At 40.4% G+C, this 22,985-nt stretch overlaps 1 protein-coding gene across 4 annotated transcripts in view; it reads left to right on the top strand.

Annotated features, from left to right (window-relative positions):
* The window catches only part of PARP9 (poly(ADP-ribose) polymerase family member 9), a 62,961-nt gene that overhangs the window by 38,180 nt on the left and 1,796 nt on the right, over positions 1-22,985 (top strand). For 3 of the 4 annotated variants that reach the window (XM_042957205.1, XM_042957206.1, XM_042957204.1), the window contains exons 5-10: positions 141-368; positions 2,267-2,485; positions 7,057-7,117; positions 11,057-11,437; positions 16,023-16,159; positions 16,777-16,951. In XM_042957205.1, coding sequence (XP_042813139.1) covers positions 141-368; positions 2,267-2,485; positions 7,057-7,117; positions 11,057-11,437; positions 16,023-16,159; positions 16,777-16,951 — 1,201 coding nt within the window. The remainder of the gene's footprint in view (positions 1-140; positions 369-2,266; positions 2,486-7,056; positions 7,118-11,056; positions 11,438-16,022; positions 16,160-16,776; positions 16,952-22,985) is intronic. The other variant, XM_042957207.1, reaches the window with a different exon arrangement.

Here is a 22,985-nt window from a genome sequence, read left to right as displayed (position 1 = left end):
TTAAGAGTTTCTATCCACTGTCAAATGATATTTTGTGAATTTAGGGTCTTCAACAGTATTTTTAAAAGCTCCTCAGCAAAATAAAATTTAAGAAAGAGTAATTTAACAAAGATTCCTATCCATTTTTTTTTTCTTTTCAGACAGATGTAATTGTTAATTCTGTAAATCCACTGTATGGTCTTAAGTTCGGACCCGTGTCGACATCAATTCTACAACAAGCAGGAGAAGAAATAGAATTGGAATTTAACCAAAAAATTACTGAGATACCTCAAGAGTCTCAGTTGGTACTGATCACAAAAGGATTTAAATTGTCCTGTCAATATGTATACCATGTGTTATGGCATTTAAGATACCCCAAACTGACAACAGTAAGTGCAAAATAAGTTTGTCTTTACATAGTTCCATAGTCTGTGTAGTCTTTCTGGATTTCCATCATGTCATTACGTTTATTAAACGTTGTTAAGTGGGATAGTCCTCATTTTCTACCACCCTGAAATATGGAAAAGGTGTTGTCACAAGTTATCTTAAGAAGTTTAAGGGATGCCTGGGTGGCTCAGTTGGTTAAGCGTCCGACTTTGGCCCAGGTCATGATCTCACGGTTCATGGGTTCGGGCCCCACCTTGGGCTCTGTGCTGACAGCTCAGAGCCTGGAGCCTGCTTTGGATTCTGTGTCTCCTTCTCTCTCTGCCCCTCCCCTGCTCATGCTCTGTCTCTCTGTCTCTGTCTCTCTCAAAAATAAACATTAAAAAAATTAAAAGAAAAGTTTAATTTAAAATATTACATAACCCGTGTCTAGATTGTAAGTGAGCAAAGAGACATGGAAAGAGCAGGGCTCCCTCAGTCTACACACCCACTCACCTCACCACACCATGACCCTGTCAGCCTTTTCATAAGAGGGCCTGGAATTCAGCCTCTCCATATTTCCCTCCATCTGTTAAATGCCAGAAGGATCTGGGATTTCCCTTCCAGCATTATTCCAGGTAAATCTATTACCTAAGGTATCTTCCCACCTATGCCTGTGGTAGAGAGAGATTGGCTTTCTGGCCAGCTCTTCACCTGAGGCACATACAATGTACACATTAAAGAGTAGGGGGATGGGGTGCCTGGGTGGCTCAATTGGTTGAGCATCCAACTCTTTTTTTTTTTAATTAAAAAAAAATTTTTTTTAACATTTATTCATTTTTGAGAGGCAGAGGGAGACAGAGTATGAGCAGGGAATGGACAGAGAGAGAGGGAGACACAGAATCCGAAGCAGGCTCTAGGCTCTGAGCTGTCAGCACAGAGCTCGGTGCAGGGCTGGACTCACGAACTGCGAGATCATGATCTGAGCCCAAGTCCGATGCTCAACCGGCTGAGCCACCCAGGCACCCCAGAGCATCCAACTCTTGATTTCAGCCCAGGTCATGATCTCATGGTTTGTAGGTTTGAACCCCACATTGGGCTCTGTGCTGATAGTGTGGAACCTACTTGGTATTCTTTCTCTCCATCTCTCTCTCTGCCCCTCCCCTGCTCTCTAAATAAATAAATAAATAAATAAATAAATAAATAAATAAATAAAATTTAAAGAGTAGGGGGTACCCCCTCAGATGTGGAGAAAGGCAAACAGTCCCCTTCTCTGACTTTATTTTGTCACCATTTCTGGTCCTTTGAGTAAGAGCCCTCTAAACCCAAACTGGTTCTCCAGTCACTCTCTACCCCTCAGTTTTCTGAGGCTCTTCCACAGACAACCTTCCTGTACTCGTATTCAGTCTGGATGTTGAAATGTTGATGGAAAGTTTAAATGTGCCAAATATATTAGCACTTCTTGAGGAGAAATTACATAGGACATTAGGACATATCTTAAAGACCCTGGATAAAGCTGCTTGCTTATTTTACCCTCTGTCTCCTTTATTAAACTTCCAAGAGCTCTTTGTTTTGACCTGGAAGTGGCAGGTAAGTGGGGATAAACTGATGTTTGGGTCTCTGACCTGACCTGGGGAGATGGGCAAGGCTACATTAACTGGGAGAAATCACAGTGCCCAAATGTCCTGAAGAGGATAAAACAGACCCTCAATTATTTCTCATCATCTAACCTCTCATCATCTCATCATCATCTAACCTTATGTCTGCAATGGGTTCCCAATGGAGTGGGGGCCTTTCCTGCTCTCTGAGGAGGCATGGACATGATCCTGAGGGAGAGTGGGAGGTTGGCATTATAAAATATGGGGGAATCAAGGGGTAAGTGAAATTTTATTTTGACTCAAAGGCTGATCTGTTTTTCCTACAGACACTGGGAATGGCAGTGAATGAATGTTTGCAGAAATGCCTTGAATTAAATATCACTTCCATTTCCTTTCCTGCCCTTGGGACTGGAAGCATTGGTATATGGATGAATATAGCAGCTAAGATTATGTTTAATGAAGTTTTAAAGTTTGCCAAATGCCATTTGAAAAAACAATTAACCGTAAAGTTTGTGATCTTTCCAGAAGAACTGGAGGTCTATAATGTAAGTTAATATCTTAGAAACGTCTTGTAGTTCGTTCATTCATTCATTCATTCACTCAGTAACATCTGTTTAGTATCTCCTGTGAAGACATGAGCTAAGCACCTGTACAACACAGTGATATTCTAACTTGGTGAATTTAATTTTTGTAAATTGCCCATCTCTGACCTAGTAAAGAATGTCATTATAGAAGCCATCTTTTCACTGCTACCTAACTTTCCTCTTTTCCTTTGTTGACATTTATTCTTCCCTCTGCTCCTCAAAGGTAAGCAAGTTTCTAGTTTTAGTATGAGGTCCTCTGCTCCTCTCTCTTCTCTCTCCCTACAAGAACACAAGTATTCTTACAACTTCTACCATGACTTCTGCAAAGTCCTGTCTTCTGAGTCACCTTCAGACCTGTACACCTAACCCTCTCTCATTTCCATTTGGTTATCTGATTGTCATCTTAAATCCAACATATTTAAAACAAATTCTTTATCTTCTCTCCAATCAACTTCTTTGGGCAAGTTAATTTGCTTTTCTGTGCCTCAATTTCCTTATCTTTAAAGTGGGATAATAGGGGCAGCTGGCTGGCTTAGTTGGTAGAGCATGTGACTCTTGATCTTGGGGTCATGAGTTCGAGTCTATAGAACTGGGCGTAGAGCTTATTTGAAAAAAAAAAAAGTAAAATAAAGTGGGAATAATAACTACCCTCGTAGGGAGCTGTTGTGAGCATTAAATGAGCGTATACACATAAGACACTTAGAACGGTACTTGGCATACAGATAAGCCCTTCATGAAGGTCCGCTGTTGTTGTATCAGCTGTAAGGAGCTGTGACACACTGAATGCTGAACTGTATACTAAATTAAATGACTCGTTTGCTATCTTTTTTCCCCAATTAGATTATAAATTCTTTCACGGCACAGATATATTTGGCAGCTTTTGCCATGTCCTTGGTACTGTCCCCAAATTCAATCTGTTGTTTCTTAAGTTCTATGTAGATGACCTCAGAGGGAAGTTGGTTGTGTTCTGATGCAAAAGGGAGGGATGTGTGTGTAGGAGAGTGTGTCCATGTGTCTGAGTGCAGAGATCTGTGTGTCCAGCTTCCTTTGTTTTCACTTCAGCTCAGCTTTTTGTTTTAGAGTGGACAGATTAAGCTGAGTTTCTAACCTGTGAAAAGTTCCCTGATATAGTCAGCATAATTAGTATATAGTGCTGTGCTGTTCTGCCTTTAAAGTACCGTCTCTGTGCTTTATTTTTGCTTAGCTGGCACTTTGAGAAGACACTGTCAGGATGTTAAGGAAGAATAAAAAAGGAAGTGAAATAAGATACAGAAACTTAAAATAGGTTTTCAAGACATGTTTTTGATTCTTCCAATAGCAACATCCAAGTGCTAGTGCAACTTCCCAGGCGTGTGTCTGGGTTTTGGGTAGAAAGGGCCTTGCTCAGCTCTGGCAGGGAGAGTGGCTCCGAACACTAGTCCTCTGACTGCTCACTCTTCCACCTCCCAGCCTGTCTCCATGTGGGTGGTTGCCATTTTATCTCTCCCTACAAGAAAACGAACTTATTCTTATTCTAGCTTGCTCTTTCCTGGAACAAATGTAAATGTTCTTATTTCTTTTGCTGCCTGACTAGACACAGGGAGGTTTGTAGCATTTGCTGATATTCGTTGCCGACTTCAGGCTCTGAATGTGAGATCACTGAAGGTGGAGTTGAGAAGAAATGTTCAGTGAGCTCTTGTGAGCCAATGTCAGCCAGCTCTAGTATACCACTGTGTCTCATCCACAGCTGACCTGCAAGGTGACGGAGAGTTACCCAGCCAAGTAGCCTGCCTTCCAGACAAAATGAATCATCCTGTCTTTTAAATGAAATTCCCCCTAAAAGCAGAGCACTATCAGTGGGCCCAGATAAATGCCCCAACCATATCCCTGAATTGCTCATTAAGTATCATAGCCCTACAAGGGGAATTAACTGCAGCTAGAAAAGAAGGTTCATTCTCTTCAATACACAAACAAGAATGTGCATGGCGGTTCAAATGAAGTAGAGAGGTCAACCACAATTTGAGGGCTCTCCTAAGGATTAATAATAGAAATAGCTGCCATGTATTGCATCAGTCAGGTATTATGCTAAGGAGAAGCTGTCTCATTTTATCCTCTCTTCAATCCTGTGATGAAGCCACAATTGTCACCCCCATTTTACAAACGGGAAAACATACAAAGAGGTTAATAGGCACACAGCTAGGCAAGTGGCAAACCAAGAATTCATCCTGGGTCTGTCTCACCTCAAAGCCTGTATGTTCTTAACCACTAAACAAAAACACAGAGAGGGGCACCTGGGTGGCTCAGTTGGTTAAGCAACCAACTTCCACTCAGGTCATCATCTCGCGGTTTGTGAGTTCGAGCCCTGCATCGGGCTGTGTGCTGACAGCTCAGAGCCTGGAGTCTACTTCAGATTCTGTGTCTCCCTCTCTCTCTGCCCCTCCCCTGATTGCACTCTGTCTTTTTCTCTCAGGAAATGAATAAACATTTAAAAAGTTAAAAAAAAACCCAAAATAACGTGAGAGATGATACATCTTTCAGTTTTGTGACTCATGTGAGGAATATCTTACACAGTAATTTATATTATACCCTGAACATTGATCATTCCTTCAGGTTTTCATCAATATTATAACCATGTTGGAATATGACTTGTGTATACACATATGTATAAACCTCTAGCCTTCTGATAAGCACCTATTTTATTCCTAAGTAAGCCTTTCAATGAGGGGTATGTTTTCAGAAAGAGCAGAGAGCAACTTACACAGTTTCTTATAGGAGGCATTACTTTGGCAAGGTCCCTGCATTCCAGAGAATGGATTTGTCAGACATTTAGAGTTGACCTGACTCAAGAAGATCAACCAATACCAAACTTCCAATAAAGTGAGACTTACATTCACACACTTAAGAAATTTCCAATTCATGAATGACAGTGAGTAAATGACTCCCAAGCTGACTGAAATACTCGTATCTACCAGTATTTCATGATGATCAGGTTTACTGGATGGAACAGAGTATCTATAAAAGTCAATGGATCATCGTTCCTTTGGCTATTTAACAAATATTTATAGCATATCTACTTTGCGCCAGACACAATGTCTCAGAGTAAGGAATACCTTCTCTAGGGACATGCTGCTGACATCCTTCACGTTAGGTGCTATGGACAGTTGCTGCAGCCCTGAATCTGCCAGATACCTGCTGTCTGGGTCCACTTTTCCAAACCACTTGCAGACCATCTGCTTGCTATTCATACTTTCTATGTTATTGACATTGACTTAGTAACAATTTTCTTTCACATTTAGTTCAAAAGCCTTGCCTAGTTGTTTCTAACCCTGTAAAACATCCTTACTTTTTTTTTTAACTTTAGAGAGAGAGAGAGCAGGGGAGAGGGGCAAAGAGAGAAAGGGAGAGAAACTCAAGCAGGCTCCATGCTTAGTGCAGTTAGACGTGGGGCTTGATCCCAAGATCCTGGGATCATGACCTGAGCTGATATCGAGAGTCAGACGCTCAACCAACTGAGCCACCCAGGTGCCCCACATCCTAGTATTGAAAATGACTTCTAGAGAGAGATGTTTTCTATTCATTTTACATATGACAGATGTTATATTTATCAGCAGATAATGCTATCCCATTTGTTTTATTTCCAAGTCCTTGGACAGGGATGCAAAAGAAATACCCTGTCATGACCTCTCCAGGTACTAAATGTGGTACGACTGAGGGCTTTTTGCTCTGGATATAGCAGCTGCAAATACAATTGATGAAGAAAATGTCCTACAGATTAAGAAACTTCATTGTTAAAGTTCAGGTGCAAAGCCAAATCTAGTCTTTACCTCATTATTTACCATCTTTCCAATGAAGTAATTACTGCCAATTGAATCAACTTTAGATAAGGAAGACACTGGGTAGTGGCTCCAAACCCTTGCAGAAATTAGTTTTTAAAAAAGACACTCTGTTAAAGGATCTGTGTGGCAACACACACAATTTTTTGTCTATAGAATTATGTAATAATAATTACAACAATAGCTAACATACATTGAACGCTTACTGTGTGCCAGGTAGAGTTTTAAGCACTTTACAAGAATTGATCATCTATTCAGTCTACAGACAACGTGTGTGCATATACCTTTTTTAAATGAATTTATGTTTTGTTAATTATAAGAACATTTACCTATATTTCTCTTCTTGAGTGACACATCCACAGCTTTAGTTCAGTGTCTAACATGCAAGAAGCAGAGCATGAATGTTTGTGGAATGAATGATTATATTTTGCCTTGGAATACACATTCTTTTTTTTTTTTTTTACCAGATTTTGGTTTTTTTTTCCAGTTTTTCTATTCTTGTTTCCCCAAGATATTCTAATAGATTGTGGTACTGCATAATTTGGGGCTGGAATTGCTATTCTCTAGCACTTACCAAAAGGCTGCTTTAGATTTGTGGCAGTGGGAATGGGGATTGACAGAGTGGATGAGGTCAGGTGTGGTATGTGCAGGTAGACGGAGGGATTTTGATGACAATGGCTGAAAGCCCCACTTATGACTCTCCTGTTTTTCTTCTTACAGGCTTTCAGTGCTGAAATGGCAAAGAGTAAGTCCAGGCTACAGGGTTTCAATAATTACAGTGGTGAGTACAAAATTTACAGCCTTAGAAGTAGACTCTACCCACCAGAAATTCATTCTCTTCTTTATCATCTGAACTAATGGAAGGGAGAAGAAGAAATAAGCCAAATATATTTTGCTATGCTCCTGCTTGGACACCAACCTGCTTTATATCTGATCATGATTCTATTTTTGCTCAGGCCAGTTTCATGATAGGAATAGAGAGAAGCTAAGCCACAGTGGGTAATCCACAGTGTGGGTAGTCCATTAATAGATAGCTGTCTATACTTTTTCCCTAAGAAAAAGTTCTGCCCTTCATAAGATGACGAAGCCAATTACTCTTTCTGCTCTGAATGGGGTTACATCTAAATGGAGATACTCATTAGTCATTCTAGAAAACACATCTAGGTAATACCAAATAGTAATAAATGGATTAAGCTGATGCTACCCAAACTTGGGTAATCACTGGGATCATAACAGAAACTTTAAACAAATAAACAGACAAACAAACAAAAATATGTATAGGCCCCAACTGTGTAGATTCTGATTCAGGAGCTCTGGGTCTGGGCCAAGCATGTATATTTTTCAATGGCCCCCTAGTCAATTTTGCTGCTGAACTAGGTTTGGGGATCACAGGACTAAACTAATCCTGGTTGGTGTTAGAGAAAGATTAACTTTGTCTCATAACTCCTTTTCTTTAGTGGAGTTTGAGTTGATGGAGTTAGAATTGCCTCCTGACAGCTAGGATGTATACTTCGGAAATAGTACACATCTACAGTATTCTAGAAATAGTATTAATCTACAGTATTCTATAAATCTTAAAAACACTAGACATTCAACCAGCAATAGAAACTCTCAGGCTATTTCCCAGTAGGGTCACAATGGTTTGCTTACACCCTTTAACAGAAGAGTTTGCTTATGGATATGCTGTGGTCCAGCAGTGCTGGAGAGCTGTGGTCTGTGGCTGTGCCTCTTAGGAACCTGCTTATTTATCTGTAAAACGATAATGACAGACTTTTGTGAGGATAATTGGAGATCATGTATGAAAAATGTTCTGTAAATGCAAAGCATTAAATAAAGGCCATGGAATAATGAGCAAGAGGATGGACAAACAACCCAGGTGGCCCAGAGGAGGGAGAGATTCCTTCTGACCGGAAGGGATCAAGAATGACTTCTTGGACAGGTGGATCTAAGTTAGGCTTTGAGGATGGCAGATTTTCAATGGCAAGAGCTGGTGGGGTTGGGCACCCGAGGTGAAGAAAACCCACAGAAGCAAATAAATGCAGTGCATATATGGGGAACTTCACTGAATCTAAGAAAGGTAGCTAGGAGTCTTAGATGAAGATAATATGGAAAAGGAACATACAAATGTCTCTATGTTGTTAGCCTGAATAGTAGGGCCAGAGGTTACCCGTTATTTCAGTAATTTTTGAGGGCAACTATAAAAGAATTATGATAGCACAGGACAATAATTGACATTTAAAATGGGTTAATGGTGATGATCTCAGGTTAACAAGGAAAAGTTGAACAAGAAAGGCAGGGAAATGTGTTTTCATTAGAAATATTTAAGTAATTAAATAAATAATTTAGCTAATAAATAACTAATGTGTTTTGATGCTAGAAGAGTATCCCTTAGTGATCTGAACCAGTAGTTACCCAGAAGAACAATTCTTTTTTTTCTGGTAGTGATGAATAAATGAAATATCACCATGTATTGCTTCTATTTTCTCCTAAAAAGTAATATAAGCTCCCAGCAGAACAAGGGTTAAAAACAAACAGACAAGCTCTTATGCCTCCAATTTAAGAACTCTTGTTACTTCTGTAGTCTAAAACATTGGATTTTATTTTTATTCAAAGGAAGCCACCCTCCCTCTCTTACTTCTAGGTCTATCTTGGTACTATTTCATAGTTCCTGGTACCACCCAACTGTTATGTAAGGGTAAAAGAAGCTAATTACCGCTACTAACCTGGGATCACTCCTGGGGAGGCAGACTGCCCACACCTACTAGCTCCATGACCACCACTTACTAGTCCTATAACCATGGGCAAGTTACTTAATAACTCTGAATAAGTTTCCTCATTTGTAAGAGGGAGCTGTTAATAGCAGCCTCCCCTATCCTGTAGGGTTGTTAGGAGTGAACAAAATAATTTATGTGAAGCACTTAGAGCAATGCCTAGAACATGGTAAGTGCTCAATTTACTTTTACCTTTCAAAATACGTTTTTGAGATTCTTCTGAATAGCTGAAGTTCACTCCTTTTTATTGCTATAATAATATTCCATTGTTGAAGAGCAATTGAGTCATTTCTAGTTTTTTGCTGTTACGAATGAGAATGTGAACTTTCTTGTACATATCTCCTGATACACACATGCAAGAATTTCTTTACAAGATATAATTATAGGAGTGGTTGTTCCAGTTTTATGTCCATCATGAATATATACAGGAGCCCCTGCTCTATATCCTTCCACAAACTTGGTATTGTCAGGCTTACGAATTTTTGCCAACCTGGTGGGTAATTTTTCATATGCCTGATTACCAGTGAAGATGAGCATCTTTTCACACATATAGGGGCCCTTTGTGTTTCCTTTTTTGTGAAATCTTTTGCCTGGCTGGCTACTAGGTTCTTTCTTTTTCTTGATAATTTGAGAGAATTCTTTATGCATTCTAGATACTGCCTCACCTATCAATTTCCTCTCAGTTAGTACATTGCCCCCTGAGTTTTTTTGTTTTTTTTTTTCAGTTTGGGTTCAGGGTCACTCTACTCCATCTAAGAGATTCTTCTTCTTTATGTATATCTTTGCTTGTTATGGAGGGGGGGTTTAGAGAGGGGTACACATGGGTACCCCCTTTATTCCACATGGGTTGGAATAAAGTTCCATTATCTTTTCTGCTGGGATATACCATGTCAAGCAATAGGAAGTGCTAAGCTCCAGATTCTGTGGAGGTGTAACATGTCCTTTTCCATACAGGTGATATATAAAGAGGAATCCCAGGTAGTAGAATTATGAGTAGTTCTTCCTTTCATTATACTTGGGTAACTTTCTAATTTTTCAAAAATAAATGTACTATTTTTACAATCAGAAATACTCATATTGTTCAAAAAGAATTTTCACTCTTTAAGTTCTATGGCTTTCAGAGATGTTTGATTTCAAACTCGGTAGTAGCAAGAGGTTAAGGAAACTCCCAGTCAGCAGGAAATAAAGGCTTACCTCATTTTATTGAGCTTCACAGATACTGCTTTTTTTTTTTTTTTTTTTTTTACAAATTGAAGATTTGTGGTAACCCTGCATCGGGCAAGTCAGTTGGTACCATTTTTCCAACAGCATTTGCTCACTTTGTGTCTCTATATGACATTTTGGTGATTCCCACAGTATTTCAAACTTTTTCACTATTATTATGTTTGTTATGGTCATCTGTGATCAGTGATTATGACTCACTGGAAGCTCAGATGATGGTTAGCATTTTTTAACAACAAAGTATTTTTTAATTAAGGTATTTACATTGGTTTATAGACACAATGCACACTTAATACACTAAAGTATAGTGTAAACATAACTTTTTTCTGCACTGGGAAACCAAAAAATTCATTCGACTCACTTTATTGCAGTATTCATTTTATTGCGGTGATATGGAATCCAAACTGCATGTATGTCTATAATAGTTGGTTAACATCCAGGGTGATATCAAGGTGAACTCACCTGTGAATTGACAAATGCAACAGAGCAGCAGCAAGACATGAGAGAGCCAACCCCTTACAGGCTCCACCGTTCTCAAGGAGACTGTAAACCACACATTTAGATTTCCTTTGTATCCAACACAGCTCTCAGAGCTAGGCACTTAATTGAAGTTGCTGCTGCTGGCAGTGGTCACGATATCCTCGGGGCAAATATTGGCATTGGTGTTTTGTTCTGCTCCGGTTTAAGGCCCACCTGCCTTCTGTGGTTGTTCATGATAGTCTTTTCAGTCCCCCAGTTGACCAGAGAGGAGAAAAGAGAAAATGGGCTCAAAAGTAAATCTCCTGCCATCAGCCTGATGGGACGCAACATGGAAAAGATGAAGGAGGCCCAAGCGTGGATCCGAAGGATACTGACCCTCCAGGACCACCACATCATTGAGAATTATCATATACTCTACCTTGGAAAAAGGGAACATGACATTTTGACTCAGCTTCAGAATAATTTAAGGGTCTCTATCTCAGAGATTATCAGTCTGGAAAAGGTAATTTTAGAGATTAAAGGAGCCCAGGCTAGCCTCGTTGAGGTGGTTATGAACATTGAACATATGCTGTGTGAAGTTCAAGAGGAAATGGCAAGAAAAAAGGAGCTAGCCCTTTGGAGCTTGTCAGGTGAGTAACTTCCAATTGAGTTGAAAAGTCGGCTCTCCCAACTGTTCCTTCTTATGGGTGTGAGTGCACATGTATATATGTGCGTAAGATATAGCATGGGAGAGAGAACAAACCATGCTGGTTCTGTGTTAAGCCATAAACTTTTATAACTGTTTTTTGGCTCTCTTTCTACCAGCAAGGTTAATTAGAAAATCAACACACACACACACACACACACACACACACACACACACACACACGTACGTGAGTGATTGGATTTACTTATGATGAAATGGATTGCCTAAGAAGCAGTTAAATGCCTAGCAGTTAAAAGCCTAGGATAACATAAGCCCAGGCTCTGGGGAAAAAAGTACATCCTTAATTCTACAAATGGAATGTTCAAATTTAGACAGACACATTACACTTGATTAATTAATTTCTTTGAGTTCTATTGCATTTATGTATTTGTTGCTAGCAGCATTAGAAACCCTAAAATTACTTTGAGCTCTCTCACCAAAGTAAATTGTTCATTCTTACTGTGAAGTACACTCAAGTATCTCCCATGCAGCGGGGCAAAATTCATCATGATGACTGGGAATTTGGGTTCGGAGATATCCTTTTAACATAGCCCTAGAGCTAAGAAATTATACCATTGAAAATGCCACCTTGAGAAACAGAGACTTATTTCATTTATTTATTTGATTAATGTATATTGTGTCTATGGTATGTGCCAAGCATTGTGCTGGGTGCTGGGGATACAGTGATAAGATGGACGTTGTTTCCACTCAAAATCCAAGTAAGGATACTGAGAAGCAAGCAGGTTAGTTATGAAAGAGGAGGGTGAAAGTGCTCTGGGAGCACCTCGGAGAGGCACTGTGATATTGCGATTTATAAGATATGTTTGGTCATTCAGATGACCAAAATATATGGTCATATACATTTGGTCTTCGTCAACATTTCTGGCTTACAACTCTCAAAGCCCTTGGATTTCCTAAGTGTTGAGAGTGATAAAGATGTCTTTTGTTATGTTAAAGAGGTGACTCTGGAAAGCCCCTAAGAATAGGACTGGTCACTAGGACACCAAACCCTGTGGTTGGAAGATTGGAACTTTCAGTGTTCCCCCACCCAACCTCCAGGGATGGGGCTACAGGTTGAATCAGTTGCCATTGACCAATGATTTAATCAGCCACGACTATGTATGGACCTCAGTAAAAACCCAGAAGGACAGGTTCAGAGAACTTCCAGGTCAGCGAGCACGTGGAGAGTTTTAGTGCATATAAAAGTTGCATGTAGGGAGAGTGGCTTGCTAGGAGAGAGGATGGAAGCTCTGTACCCTGTCCCCATTCCTTCCTTGCCTTATGCATCTTTTCTGTCTGGCTATTCCTGAATAATATCCCTGTATAATAAACCAGTAATCTAGTACGTAAAATGTTCCTCTGAGTTCTGTGAGCTGCTCTAGCAAATTGATTGAACCTGAGGAGGAGATGTTTTGACCAGCTGGTCAAAAGTACAGGTAACAACCTGGACTTGCAAATAGTGCCTGAAATCCACAGAGAAGGTCATTGGAATCTCCAGTTTGTAGCTAGTCAGTCAGAAGCACAGGTGACAACCTGGCTTTTGACTGGTGTCTGAAGTATGTGTGCGTTGAAGAGCAGTCTTGTAGGACTGAACCCCTAACCTGTGGAATCTGATGCTATCTTTGGATAGACAATAGCGGAATTGCTTGGTTGTACATATGGGAAACCCTCCTACACACAGAGACTTTGAAATTGGTCTCAGGATACCAATTTAGGCACTTAACCCAGACTTGGGAGGTCAAGGGAAGGCTTCTCAGAGAAGGTGTCATAAATGGAGAATGAAGAATAAGTAGAGAGGTTCCTGGGTGTCTTAGTCAATTGAGTGTGCTGCTCTTGATTTCGGCTCAGGCCAAGATCTCATGGTCGTGAGTTCAAGCCCTGCTTTGGGCTCTGCACTAGACGTGGAGTGTGCTTGAGATTTTTCTCTCTTCTGCCTCTGCCCCTTCTCTGCTTGCTGTCTCTCTCTCTCTTTCTCTCTAAAAAAAAAAAAAAAAAAGAAGAAGAAGTAGAAATTAGTAAGGTAAAGAAACTTTTCAAGCAATCAGACCATAGCAGGGTCTAGATTATGAAAGACTTTATAAATCACATGGAAGAGTTCAGAGTTTTTCTTGAACAAATGGGGAGCCTTGAAGGATTTTAAGCAAAGATAAGGTCAGACTTGTATTGTAGAAAGATCACTGTGATGTTGATGGGTTTGGTACAAAAATTCATATGTGAAATTTTAAAGGGCACCTTATTTTCACTTGTGTTTGTAAAAATAATTCAGGCAGTTGTGGTCAAAGTGAGTGGGAGTATACAATAAGTGTTTTATCCACATTCCCCAGAAAAACCAGTGTCAAAGAACATGCACAAAAATAATACACAAGGATAAGACCAAAGATTTTCATTTCTACTTAGTTTGAATTGTAATGACTGTGGATATTTAAATTGACTCTGATACTTTCCAAGAGAACAAGAGGCAAAAAAACCACTGGCCTATAAAACTTGTGGCATTACTTTAAACTAACTGCATTCATAAGGTTGATCCACTCTCCCAGCAGTTGGCAATTTAGTCATGTGAGTCCCATGTTCTGGTGCAAGGTGGCATTTTTGATAGGTGATGACTAAGCATATTATCCCACAGCAGTGTTTCAGAGTTTCCTACAGACTCACCCTCTCTTAATCAGATTAAGACCTTCATTAACAAAATGGATACATTTTCAATGAGTTATTACTACAAGAAACATCAACTATCCGTCAGAACAATAAAATTTAAGTAATAGAAGTTAGGGATTTCCTCTTTTATGCTGCTTTTTTTTTTTTTTTTTTTTTTTAATTTTTTTTTTTCAACATTTTTTGTTTTTATTTTTGGGACAGAGAGAGACAGAGCATGAACGGGGGAGGGGCAGAGAGAGAGGGAGACACAGAATCGGAAACAGGCTCCAGGCTCTGAGCCGTCAGCCCAGAGCCTGACGCGGGGCTCGAACTCACGGACCGCGAGATCGTGACCTGGCTGAAGTCGGACGCTTAACCGACTGCGCCACCCAGGCGCCCCTATGCTGCTTTTTAAATCTTTCCTGGTGAGTGCTTCTTCGGTGCCCAACCCAGCGCCAGGCATATAATAGGAGCTCAGTAAATGAGTTGCTGAACTCAAGTGAACTGAATTCTATTACTGTACTTTATTAAGGTCAGCTATTGCTCTTGAGATTTAATTTACAGTCTCTTACTTAGAAATTTCCTGGGTTTGGAGTTTCTCTGCTATGAAATTTTGTCCTTCCTGCTTTCCAGATTTACAACTTGGCCCCTCTAGTGACTTTCTTAGGATTTATTATCTGCTTTTTTGTGGTTAAATTGAGACCACTCAATTAAATAATGTGCTGGGAATTTTGTCATTTTTGTATATTTGGGTTTACGTCAAACTGAAAATAAACTGAAAGAAGAGAAGTCTTTTTGATAGTGGTGGTGGGGTCCATTTGTCCACTGTGTATTTTGTCCAATAAGGAGTTGCTGGGCAATAACAGGTTGTCCCTTGAATTTAAAAAGGAAGGAAGGGGGCGCCTGGGTGGCGCAGTCGGTTAAGCGTCCGACTTCAGCCAGGTCACGATCTCGCGGTCCGTGAGTTCGAGCCCCGCGTCAGGCTCTGGGCTGATGGCTCGGAGCCTGGAGCCTGCTTCCGATTCTGTGTCTCCCTCTCTCTCTGCCCCTCCCCCGTTCATGCTCTGTCTCTCTCTGTCCCAAAAATAAATTAAAAACGTTGAAAAAAAAAATAAAAAGGAAGGAAGGAAGGAAAGTTAAGGGAGAAGGAACAAAGGAAGAAAAAAAGGAAAAAAGGAAGGAAGGGAGGAAAGACAGGACACCATAGACTCTGAATCTCCAAATTTTGCTCTTTGTGGTTGGGTGGCATATGAGTGATACATGTACCAAATATTCTGCCTTGCCACTTACAGAAGGCACTGATGAAAGCCAGGTTTATACTCCTGGGTATGTACCTATTAGCTATGTGATATCAGGCAAGTCACTTAACTTCTCTGAGTTTCAATTTCCTTCGTTGTAAAAGTGTGTTAATTATAATTATTTCAGTGGTGGTGTTAAAATGCTCAAATGACGTTGAGATATGAAATCTTTTTGAGAATCTTGAAGTTTTATGTAAATGTCATACTGTTTTTCATCATTCCTTAATGTTTTGTTATGCCTGTATCTTTTTGTTGATGAGCATCCTGGCAAGAAATATAAACATTACCTATTGGCAACACAATTCTATATCATCATTACAACATTGATGGGGGAAGTATATACTAATGCTCTTTTTTCTCTCACCCCCTCAGCCTCATAATCCAAATCATGTGAGGACAAATTTATTAGCCCCCTCTCTTATCCTATGACTTCTCATTATATGATACTTTCCTTGCATGCCTAAACATGTAAGGCATACAGTGTAAACTGGCTAATCTATTCCTTTAAACATCTATAATTTGTTTCATTACATTTCTTTACAAACCTTTTTCATCTCACAGAGTATTGAGACCAAGTTTTGTGTTACTCGTTTTTAGGACAATGGACTGATTGGCAACCAAAAAACCAGGATGAAATGAAAAGGAATACATTTCTGAAATGCCTTAAGCTTTCAACTGAGGAAATTCAGAATCAGAAGAAACAGTTTGAAAGCTGTGGTTTGCAGGTTATAAAGGTATACTTAATTAAGGGAAGGGTTTGACCTGTCGTGGGTCTATAACCAAAAGAAGAATTCACCTGCTGATGACTCTAAGCCAGCTGCTCATTGACCTGGAACCCTGGGATTAAGACTGAAAGTGGGGCAGGGATGGGCACCAGGAGGTAGAAATGATGTCAGGATATACAGAAGCACCGATGAAGATTTGGGGGAAAGTTATCTGCCTATCTTGAAGCAAAGTGAAAGAAATGGAATAGCATATACCACACTGTATTATAATTGTTTACCTATTTTTACCTCTCATTAAACTGTGGGCTCTTAAAGAAGGCCAAGAATGTGTATACACTGTTGACCAATTCGTTACCACTTCTTGGCATATGGTGAGTGCTCAGTGAATTTTTATTAAGTGGATTTATCAAAGAAGGGACAGGGAGTTTTGAAGAGACAGAAGTCAAAGTAGGAGAGGGTTGGGGCTCGGAGAGACTCTTTAAAAACTTTATATAAAAAGTAAATTGCTTGCAAAGTAATATGCACGTAAGAACCATTATCTTTGAAGTGGAGTATCAGGCACTTGAAATACGGGTTCTCACCCTTTTTTTTCAGTTTTTTCTGTTTTTCATATCCTTGGGTCATAGGTGGAGGAAATTGACAATGTGTTTCTCATGGCTGTCTTCCAAAGAAAGAAGAAAATGGTGGAAGAAAGAACACATAGGGATCCTGTGAGCCACAGGTTGTTTCAGCAAGTTCCTTACCAGTTCTGTGAAGCAGTATGCAGAGTTGGCTTTCAAAGAATGTACTCGATGCCCTGTGGTAGGTATTAGCCCCTCATCACTGGGGGGCTCTATATGTGGGAACTGGTAAGCAGACATCAGCAGATGACTCACCACTAATAGTATTTGTTGCTGTGGTGAGGGGATCGCTTGTAAGTGGGATTTTGTGGTAAAGTCATTTGGAAAGGGTCATATTTTTTATTTTTCCTTCATATTTTTTATTGCTGATGGGTTTAATGTTGACAAAAGTGAACGGTGAGACTACAGTTCACTGTTTTTCTCTTTTCTGTGGTCATGTGTTTTATCTGCAGAGAGCACCCTGAAGCTTTTCTCTCTCTCTCTCTCTTTTTTTTTTTTTTTTTGGCTTATTTCCACAAAATTATTATCAACATTACCAAACCTCATCCCTTAATCAAAAGAGCACTTTCCTGAACTTCATAAAGTTGCTCTTTTCTCTTCCATCCTCTTCATTTCCTGTAGGCTGCTAGTGAATGAATTAGATATCTGGCAGGGGAAGTAAATAACATCTTAAGATCCTTTTCAGCTATGGGGCTTCTATGTGTAGCTCTCATGTCTCTTTTCAGTTGTATGAAAATATTGCATATTTAACTGCTGTTTTATCCCCTTCAGATGTCTCCAAAGGAGCCTAAGAAGTTTAGTGATGATCATGATGGATACCTAACGATGAGGCTTGATTTTGCCTGATCTATTGACTATGTTCTTGATCTTTATCTTTCAAAATATATAGCATGATCCTTGCTGTGAAGCTAACTCCAACTCTTGATTTCTAGAAAGCAAAGTGTCTAGAAATCATCTCTTTGCCCCAGAGAGAACATAAGCAATACCTGGAGTAAAAATTGAACATGGAAAATTCCTGGGGGTAAAAACTCACAAGTGAATCCCCACCAAGAAGTCTTTGATTATAACTAGAAAAGTGATATTGGCAAAGTCTTAAAAATTCACAACATCCATTTGCTCCTAAACCCATTGTAACTGGCCTTCTCTGCACTCCCCCTCCCTACCCTTACCTAAACTATTCTAAGACCATCACTGTCCTATTTTTCAAATCCAGTAGTGCCTTCTTTTCAATCCTGTGGCAGACACTGCTAATTGCCTGCCTGACATCTGTACATGTCTTTTTCCCTAAAAGACACATACACCACCTCCCAAGGAAGACAGCCTCCAAATCTCATCTTGTCTCATCATCAGCTTCAAATCCAGAAAGTCCTCTCTTAAAGCTTAAAAGCAAAGTAATTGCCCTAACCCACTTGTTATATAATGAGAGGAGAAGGAGCAGGAAAATTGCAATAAAAACTCCAATTTCTAGGGGTGTCTGGGTGACCCAGTCAGTTAAGCATTAACTCTTGATTTCAGCTCAGGTCATGATCTCACTTCGTGAGTTCGATCCCCGCATCAGGCTCTGCACTGACAGTGTGGAGCCTGCTTGGGATTCTCTCTCTCCTCTCTCTTTGCCTCTCTCTCTCTCTAACAAAATAAATAAACTTAAAAATAAAACCCCTCCCATTTCTAAATGGTAGGAGGAAAGTCACTGGTCCATACCACTAATCATACTGCTGGATAGGCATAGAGAGGATTCTCTATTCTGGGAGTGGTAAGACCCTTGTTTTCCACTCTGGGAAGAATCTTCCTTATGTGTTGCCACCCTTGGTCATTTCTAGGCCCTCTGCCTATCAGGGGTCCGTGGATTGCCTCAGGGACTAGAATGCTCTCAGGCTACTGTAGCCAGGCTTGCAGTGTCTTCAGCAATACAGTTCCTTTAAAACCTCAGCAGGCAGGAAACCTGTTTGCTTCTGGTCAAGTTTGTGTCTTTATAACCCAGCTAAAGGTCTTGTCTCCATCTAGTCTTTAAGCCTTAAGATTCTTGTCTTTTACCTACTGGCCTCTGTGCTCTGTCCATGTCCCTAGCTCTCAGCTTAACACCCACTGCCTGAGGCAGTTCAGATGATTAGAGTCATTATACCCATAATGTGACTGTACCAACATGTCTGTGGGGAGCATGCTTCACCAAAGGTGCTTGAGAAACACAGGAGATATTTTATTACCCCGAAATTGTTTTGCAACTCTTTTTTAAACCTAGTTTTTTTTTTTTTGAACGTATATTCTGAGACAGAGAGAGAGAGCGAGCATGGGCAGAGGAAGGGGCAAAGAGAGAGGGAGAAAGAGAATCCCAAGCAGGCTCTGCATTGTTAGCACAGAGTCTGATGTGGGGCTTGATCTCACGAACCGTGAGGTCATGACCTGAGCCGAAATCAAGAGTGAGATGCTTAACTGACTAAGCCATCCAGGTGCCCCTAACCTAGTTTTCATTTGGACTACAAAGTCTTTTTTACCCTGCAAGGTTCCAAATTATGGGACTCTTGGTCAATTCAGATGGCTACCTATAGGCACAGGAGCTTCTATTAATGAAGTTGTATGTATATATTTTCTATATTGCCTTGTATTCCAGCCAGTTCATCTCTTGCTTGTAGGGCTTGGCTGAATGTAGCAAGAAGAAGAATACATGCTTGCGATTTTTTTTATTGGGTTCATCCATTCATTCCACAAGTGTTTCTTGAACACGTTCTATAAGCCAGGCCCTGTGCTAGGTGAGAGGAATACCACAGTAAACAGAACACACAGAGTTCCTACCCTTAAAATTTATAATCTAGTGAGTCCATCTGTTGCCCATTCTTTAAATGTTCGTGTTTTCTGGAGTGCAAAAGGAATCCTTCTCTTTTGTAACCCTACAGTGTCACCCTGGGTGATTGCACCCATTCCTATGGCTTCAAACTCCTACCTCTATGGATGACTTATGAATTTGTAACTCTGACCCCCTACCTCTCCCCTGACCTGCAGGTCCATATTTCTGACTGTCTTTTGAACATTTCTGCCTAGATGTTCCAGAGCTACCTCAGACTGAACTCTTTTCTTGGCCATACTTTACCCTGAGAAATATGCTTCCCCCTGCCCCCCAGTACTCCCTAACCTGACTAATACCATGACCATCTATCTACTGGGTCTCCTAAGCTGGAAACTCTACCATCTTCCACTCCTTCCTTCCTCTCATTCTTATGTCCAGGCAGTCACACAGCCCTACTGGTTCTCTCTCGGTGACCTTTGCAGCCCAGTCTCACCTTGCTATTCCTACTGCCTTTGTTGTTCTTCCCCTGGGCCTGGGCAATCATCAGGTCCTTTCCTTGCCTCAAAACCAACCCTATCCAACCTATCCTTTACTCTGCTACCAGAATTATCATCCTAAAAAAGTACACGTGTTGCAGGGAGTATGGCCGGAGTTGCAAAAGATGAGCCTGCAAACATTAAGTGAAGGTCCTCATACTCGAGTCGGAATGAGGCTGGTCATTAGAAAAAGGATTGGAAGTGACTGGATAGGCAGTCTTGCATTTAACATGAGTGGTAATTTTTCAGGTAAAGGAGGGGGGTATACTTTATTGTAAGGAGGGGCAGTAGCCTCCAAGTTATCATTTGTGAGTGGCGGTAGAGGCCATTCTGGTGAAGTATCTTCCTCAGGCGCTATAGCCTTGATTTCTTCAGAAGAAGATTCATCCTCAAAACTATCAGATGTAAAATCCGACTCATCTCCTTCTTCTTGATGAGTTTTTAATTTAGGTGAACTTATATTTTGTTCTGAGTCAGACTGTAAAGGCTATAAAGCCATCTCAATTAAAGAGCATAAAGACCAAACTTTTAAAGAAATGATATCTCCATTTTGATGAGCGTGCCTAAGTGTTTTCATAATCAATCTCCGTTAAGGTTTAAAAGATTTTTTCTAGAAGGGTTAAACCAATAGCAATGTTTTTTAAACAAGTACCAGAGCTCATCAAAATACATGCTTGTTTAATATCTATTTTTCTAGTCGCCTACAAGGTAAAACCCCAAACCCCTTAGCAAAGCACGTAAGGCCCTAGCCCCACATTATTCACCCACCTTGTCACTATGTTCCTCAACACTTCAGCCATGAACTGCTTAAGAGTTTCCTAAATGTGCTGGAGATTTCCTGCCTTTATGCCTTTGCATGTGGAATGCCTTCCTCTCTCATCCTTTTTTAGCCCGCAAAGTCCCATTCTTTCTTCCAGACATAGCTCAAATGGCATGTCCTGGTTGACACCTTCCCTAACTCCTGCAGGCCCAGGAACTTGCTTCCTCTTCTGTCCTCCTGCACTTCTGATATTCCTTTGTTACCACATCTGTAACTCCAATAAGTATCAAAATTTACAGTTCCACAAAACCTGGGTGTGGGTCTTGTCTTCTTTATTGCTGTAAAATGGAACTTTACCTACATCTCATGCTCCTATGTCTGCAGATGAGGAAAACTCTTGATGGTTCAAGATGAACTCAGTCATTTTCAGAGTTTTCTTAGTCCCTTTGGGGTTTAAACTCAGTTCCTGCAAGGTGTTCCCCTTCTTCTCTTCTGAGAGTGCTTTAGATTATGGGACAGGCATTTGTGAGGAAGGTGGTTTGGTTCATGGTCTGCATCTATCTGTTCTCTGCCTCCCAATGTCCTCTGCTAGATAAGCCATCCTGGGCATCAGTCATTAGCACCCTCCAGTGCTTAAATTCATGGTGCCCTTTGCTCTTAGTGTCTCCACAGGGCACTGTTTTTCATGCTGAAGGAATTCCTTTCCAAGCCACTGTCTGTGCCTGTCCTAGAGCACAGGAAATTTTTGAGTGTGCACATCCTCCAAGCTGAAGTGCAAGGTCTTATATAGCAGTCCTCAACTGTTCTGGACATCTTCCCCAGCCATTGCTACTTTTCACTTAGATGCCAGACTGGAGGAGGGGGCTGTACCCAGTAGAGTCAGGCAATGGTTCCTTCTACTTTAGAAGTACCCGTCCCTGTTTTTCCAAGATTCTTGTTGTTCTGCCCCATCTTGACTCCCAGGGCTCTTTTGAGGGAATGGAGCAGTGAAGTGAGCCCCTTCTCAGAATCCCCAAGAGTTCTAGTCATGTCCTCTCTGGTTCTTCTCTTCCTACCAGGTGAAATGAAGAATTTTTATTTATTTTGAAGTGAGAAAATTATTCTGAGAATATCTTTCATCCTTCTCTCCTCTGTTACATATGGCATAAACACCATGCTATGAATTCTTTAGGTTTTTATTAATTTTTATTTATTTTTAAAGTTTATTTATTTATTTTGAGAGAGACAGAGAGAGCATGAATGAGGGAGGGGTAGAGAGAGAGGGAAAAAGAGAAAATCCAAGTGGGCTCCACACTGCTAGCACAGAGCCTGATGCAGGGCTCAAACTCCCGAAACCATGAAATCATGACCTGAGCCAAAACAGAGAGTCGGATGCTTAACTGACTGAGCCACCCAGGCGCCCTGAATTCTTTAGGTTTTTAGATTTTGGTTCAAAAAACCCTTTTCTCTCTCATAAAACCTAACTTTCAAGACCACAGTCTCTGCTTTGATTAAAATTAATTACATAGGATATAATTATACACACACAAACACACACACACACACACACACACACACACACAAACTGACCTTATTCTAAGCTCTATCCTTTTTTCCCTGAGTAATAAGTAGGAAGAACTCAATGGGTGGAGGAATCAAGAGCAAGAAGAAACTCCCAGGAAATAAATCTCTGATTTTTATCTCAAAATATTTGCTCTCCACATAAAATTGTGTTTACATGTGGGGAGTTCCCTTTGTGAATTGTTGAGACCAGGGATCATGTCTTAGTCATTTTTTTAAGCCCTAGAGCTGCATTGTCCAAATGGTTGCCACTAGCCACATGTGGCTATGGTGCACTTAAAATGTGGTTAATCTGAATTGAGACATGCTCTAAGTGTAAATTAATTACACTTGATTTTATTTGTTTATTTTTAATTTTTTTAATGTTTTTTTTATTTTTGAGTTGGGGGTGTGTAGGGGTAGAGAGAGAGGGAGACACAGAAAGAATATGAAGCAAGCTCCAGGCTCCAGGCTCTGAACTGTCAGCACAGAGCCTGATTTGGGGCTCGAACTCATGAACAATGAGATCAAGACCTGAGCCGAAGTCAGACGCTTAACCAACTGAGCCACCTAAGCACCCCAATATATACTGATTTTA

Source organism: Panthera tigris, chromosome C2, assembly GCF_018350195.1.
Source record: "Panthera tigris isolate Pti1 chromosome C2, P.tigris_Pti1_mat1.1, whole genome shotgun sequence".
Classification (NCBI taxonomy): Eukaryota; Metazoa; Chordata; class Mammalia; order Carnivora; family Felidae; genus Panthera; species Panthera tigris.
Note: the sequence above shows the minus strand (reverse complement) of the source record. Positions and strands in the feature narration are given on the sequence as shown.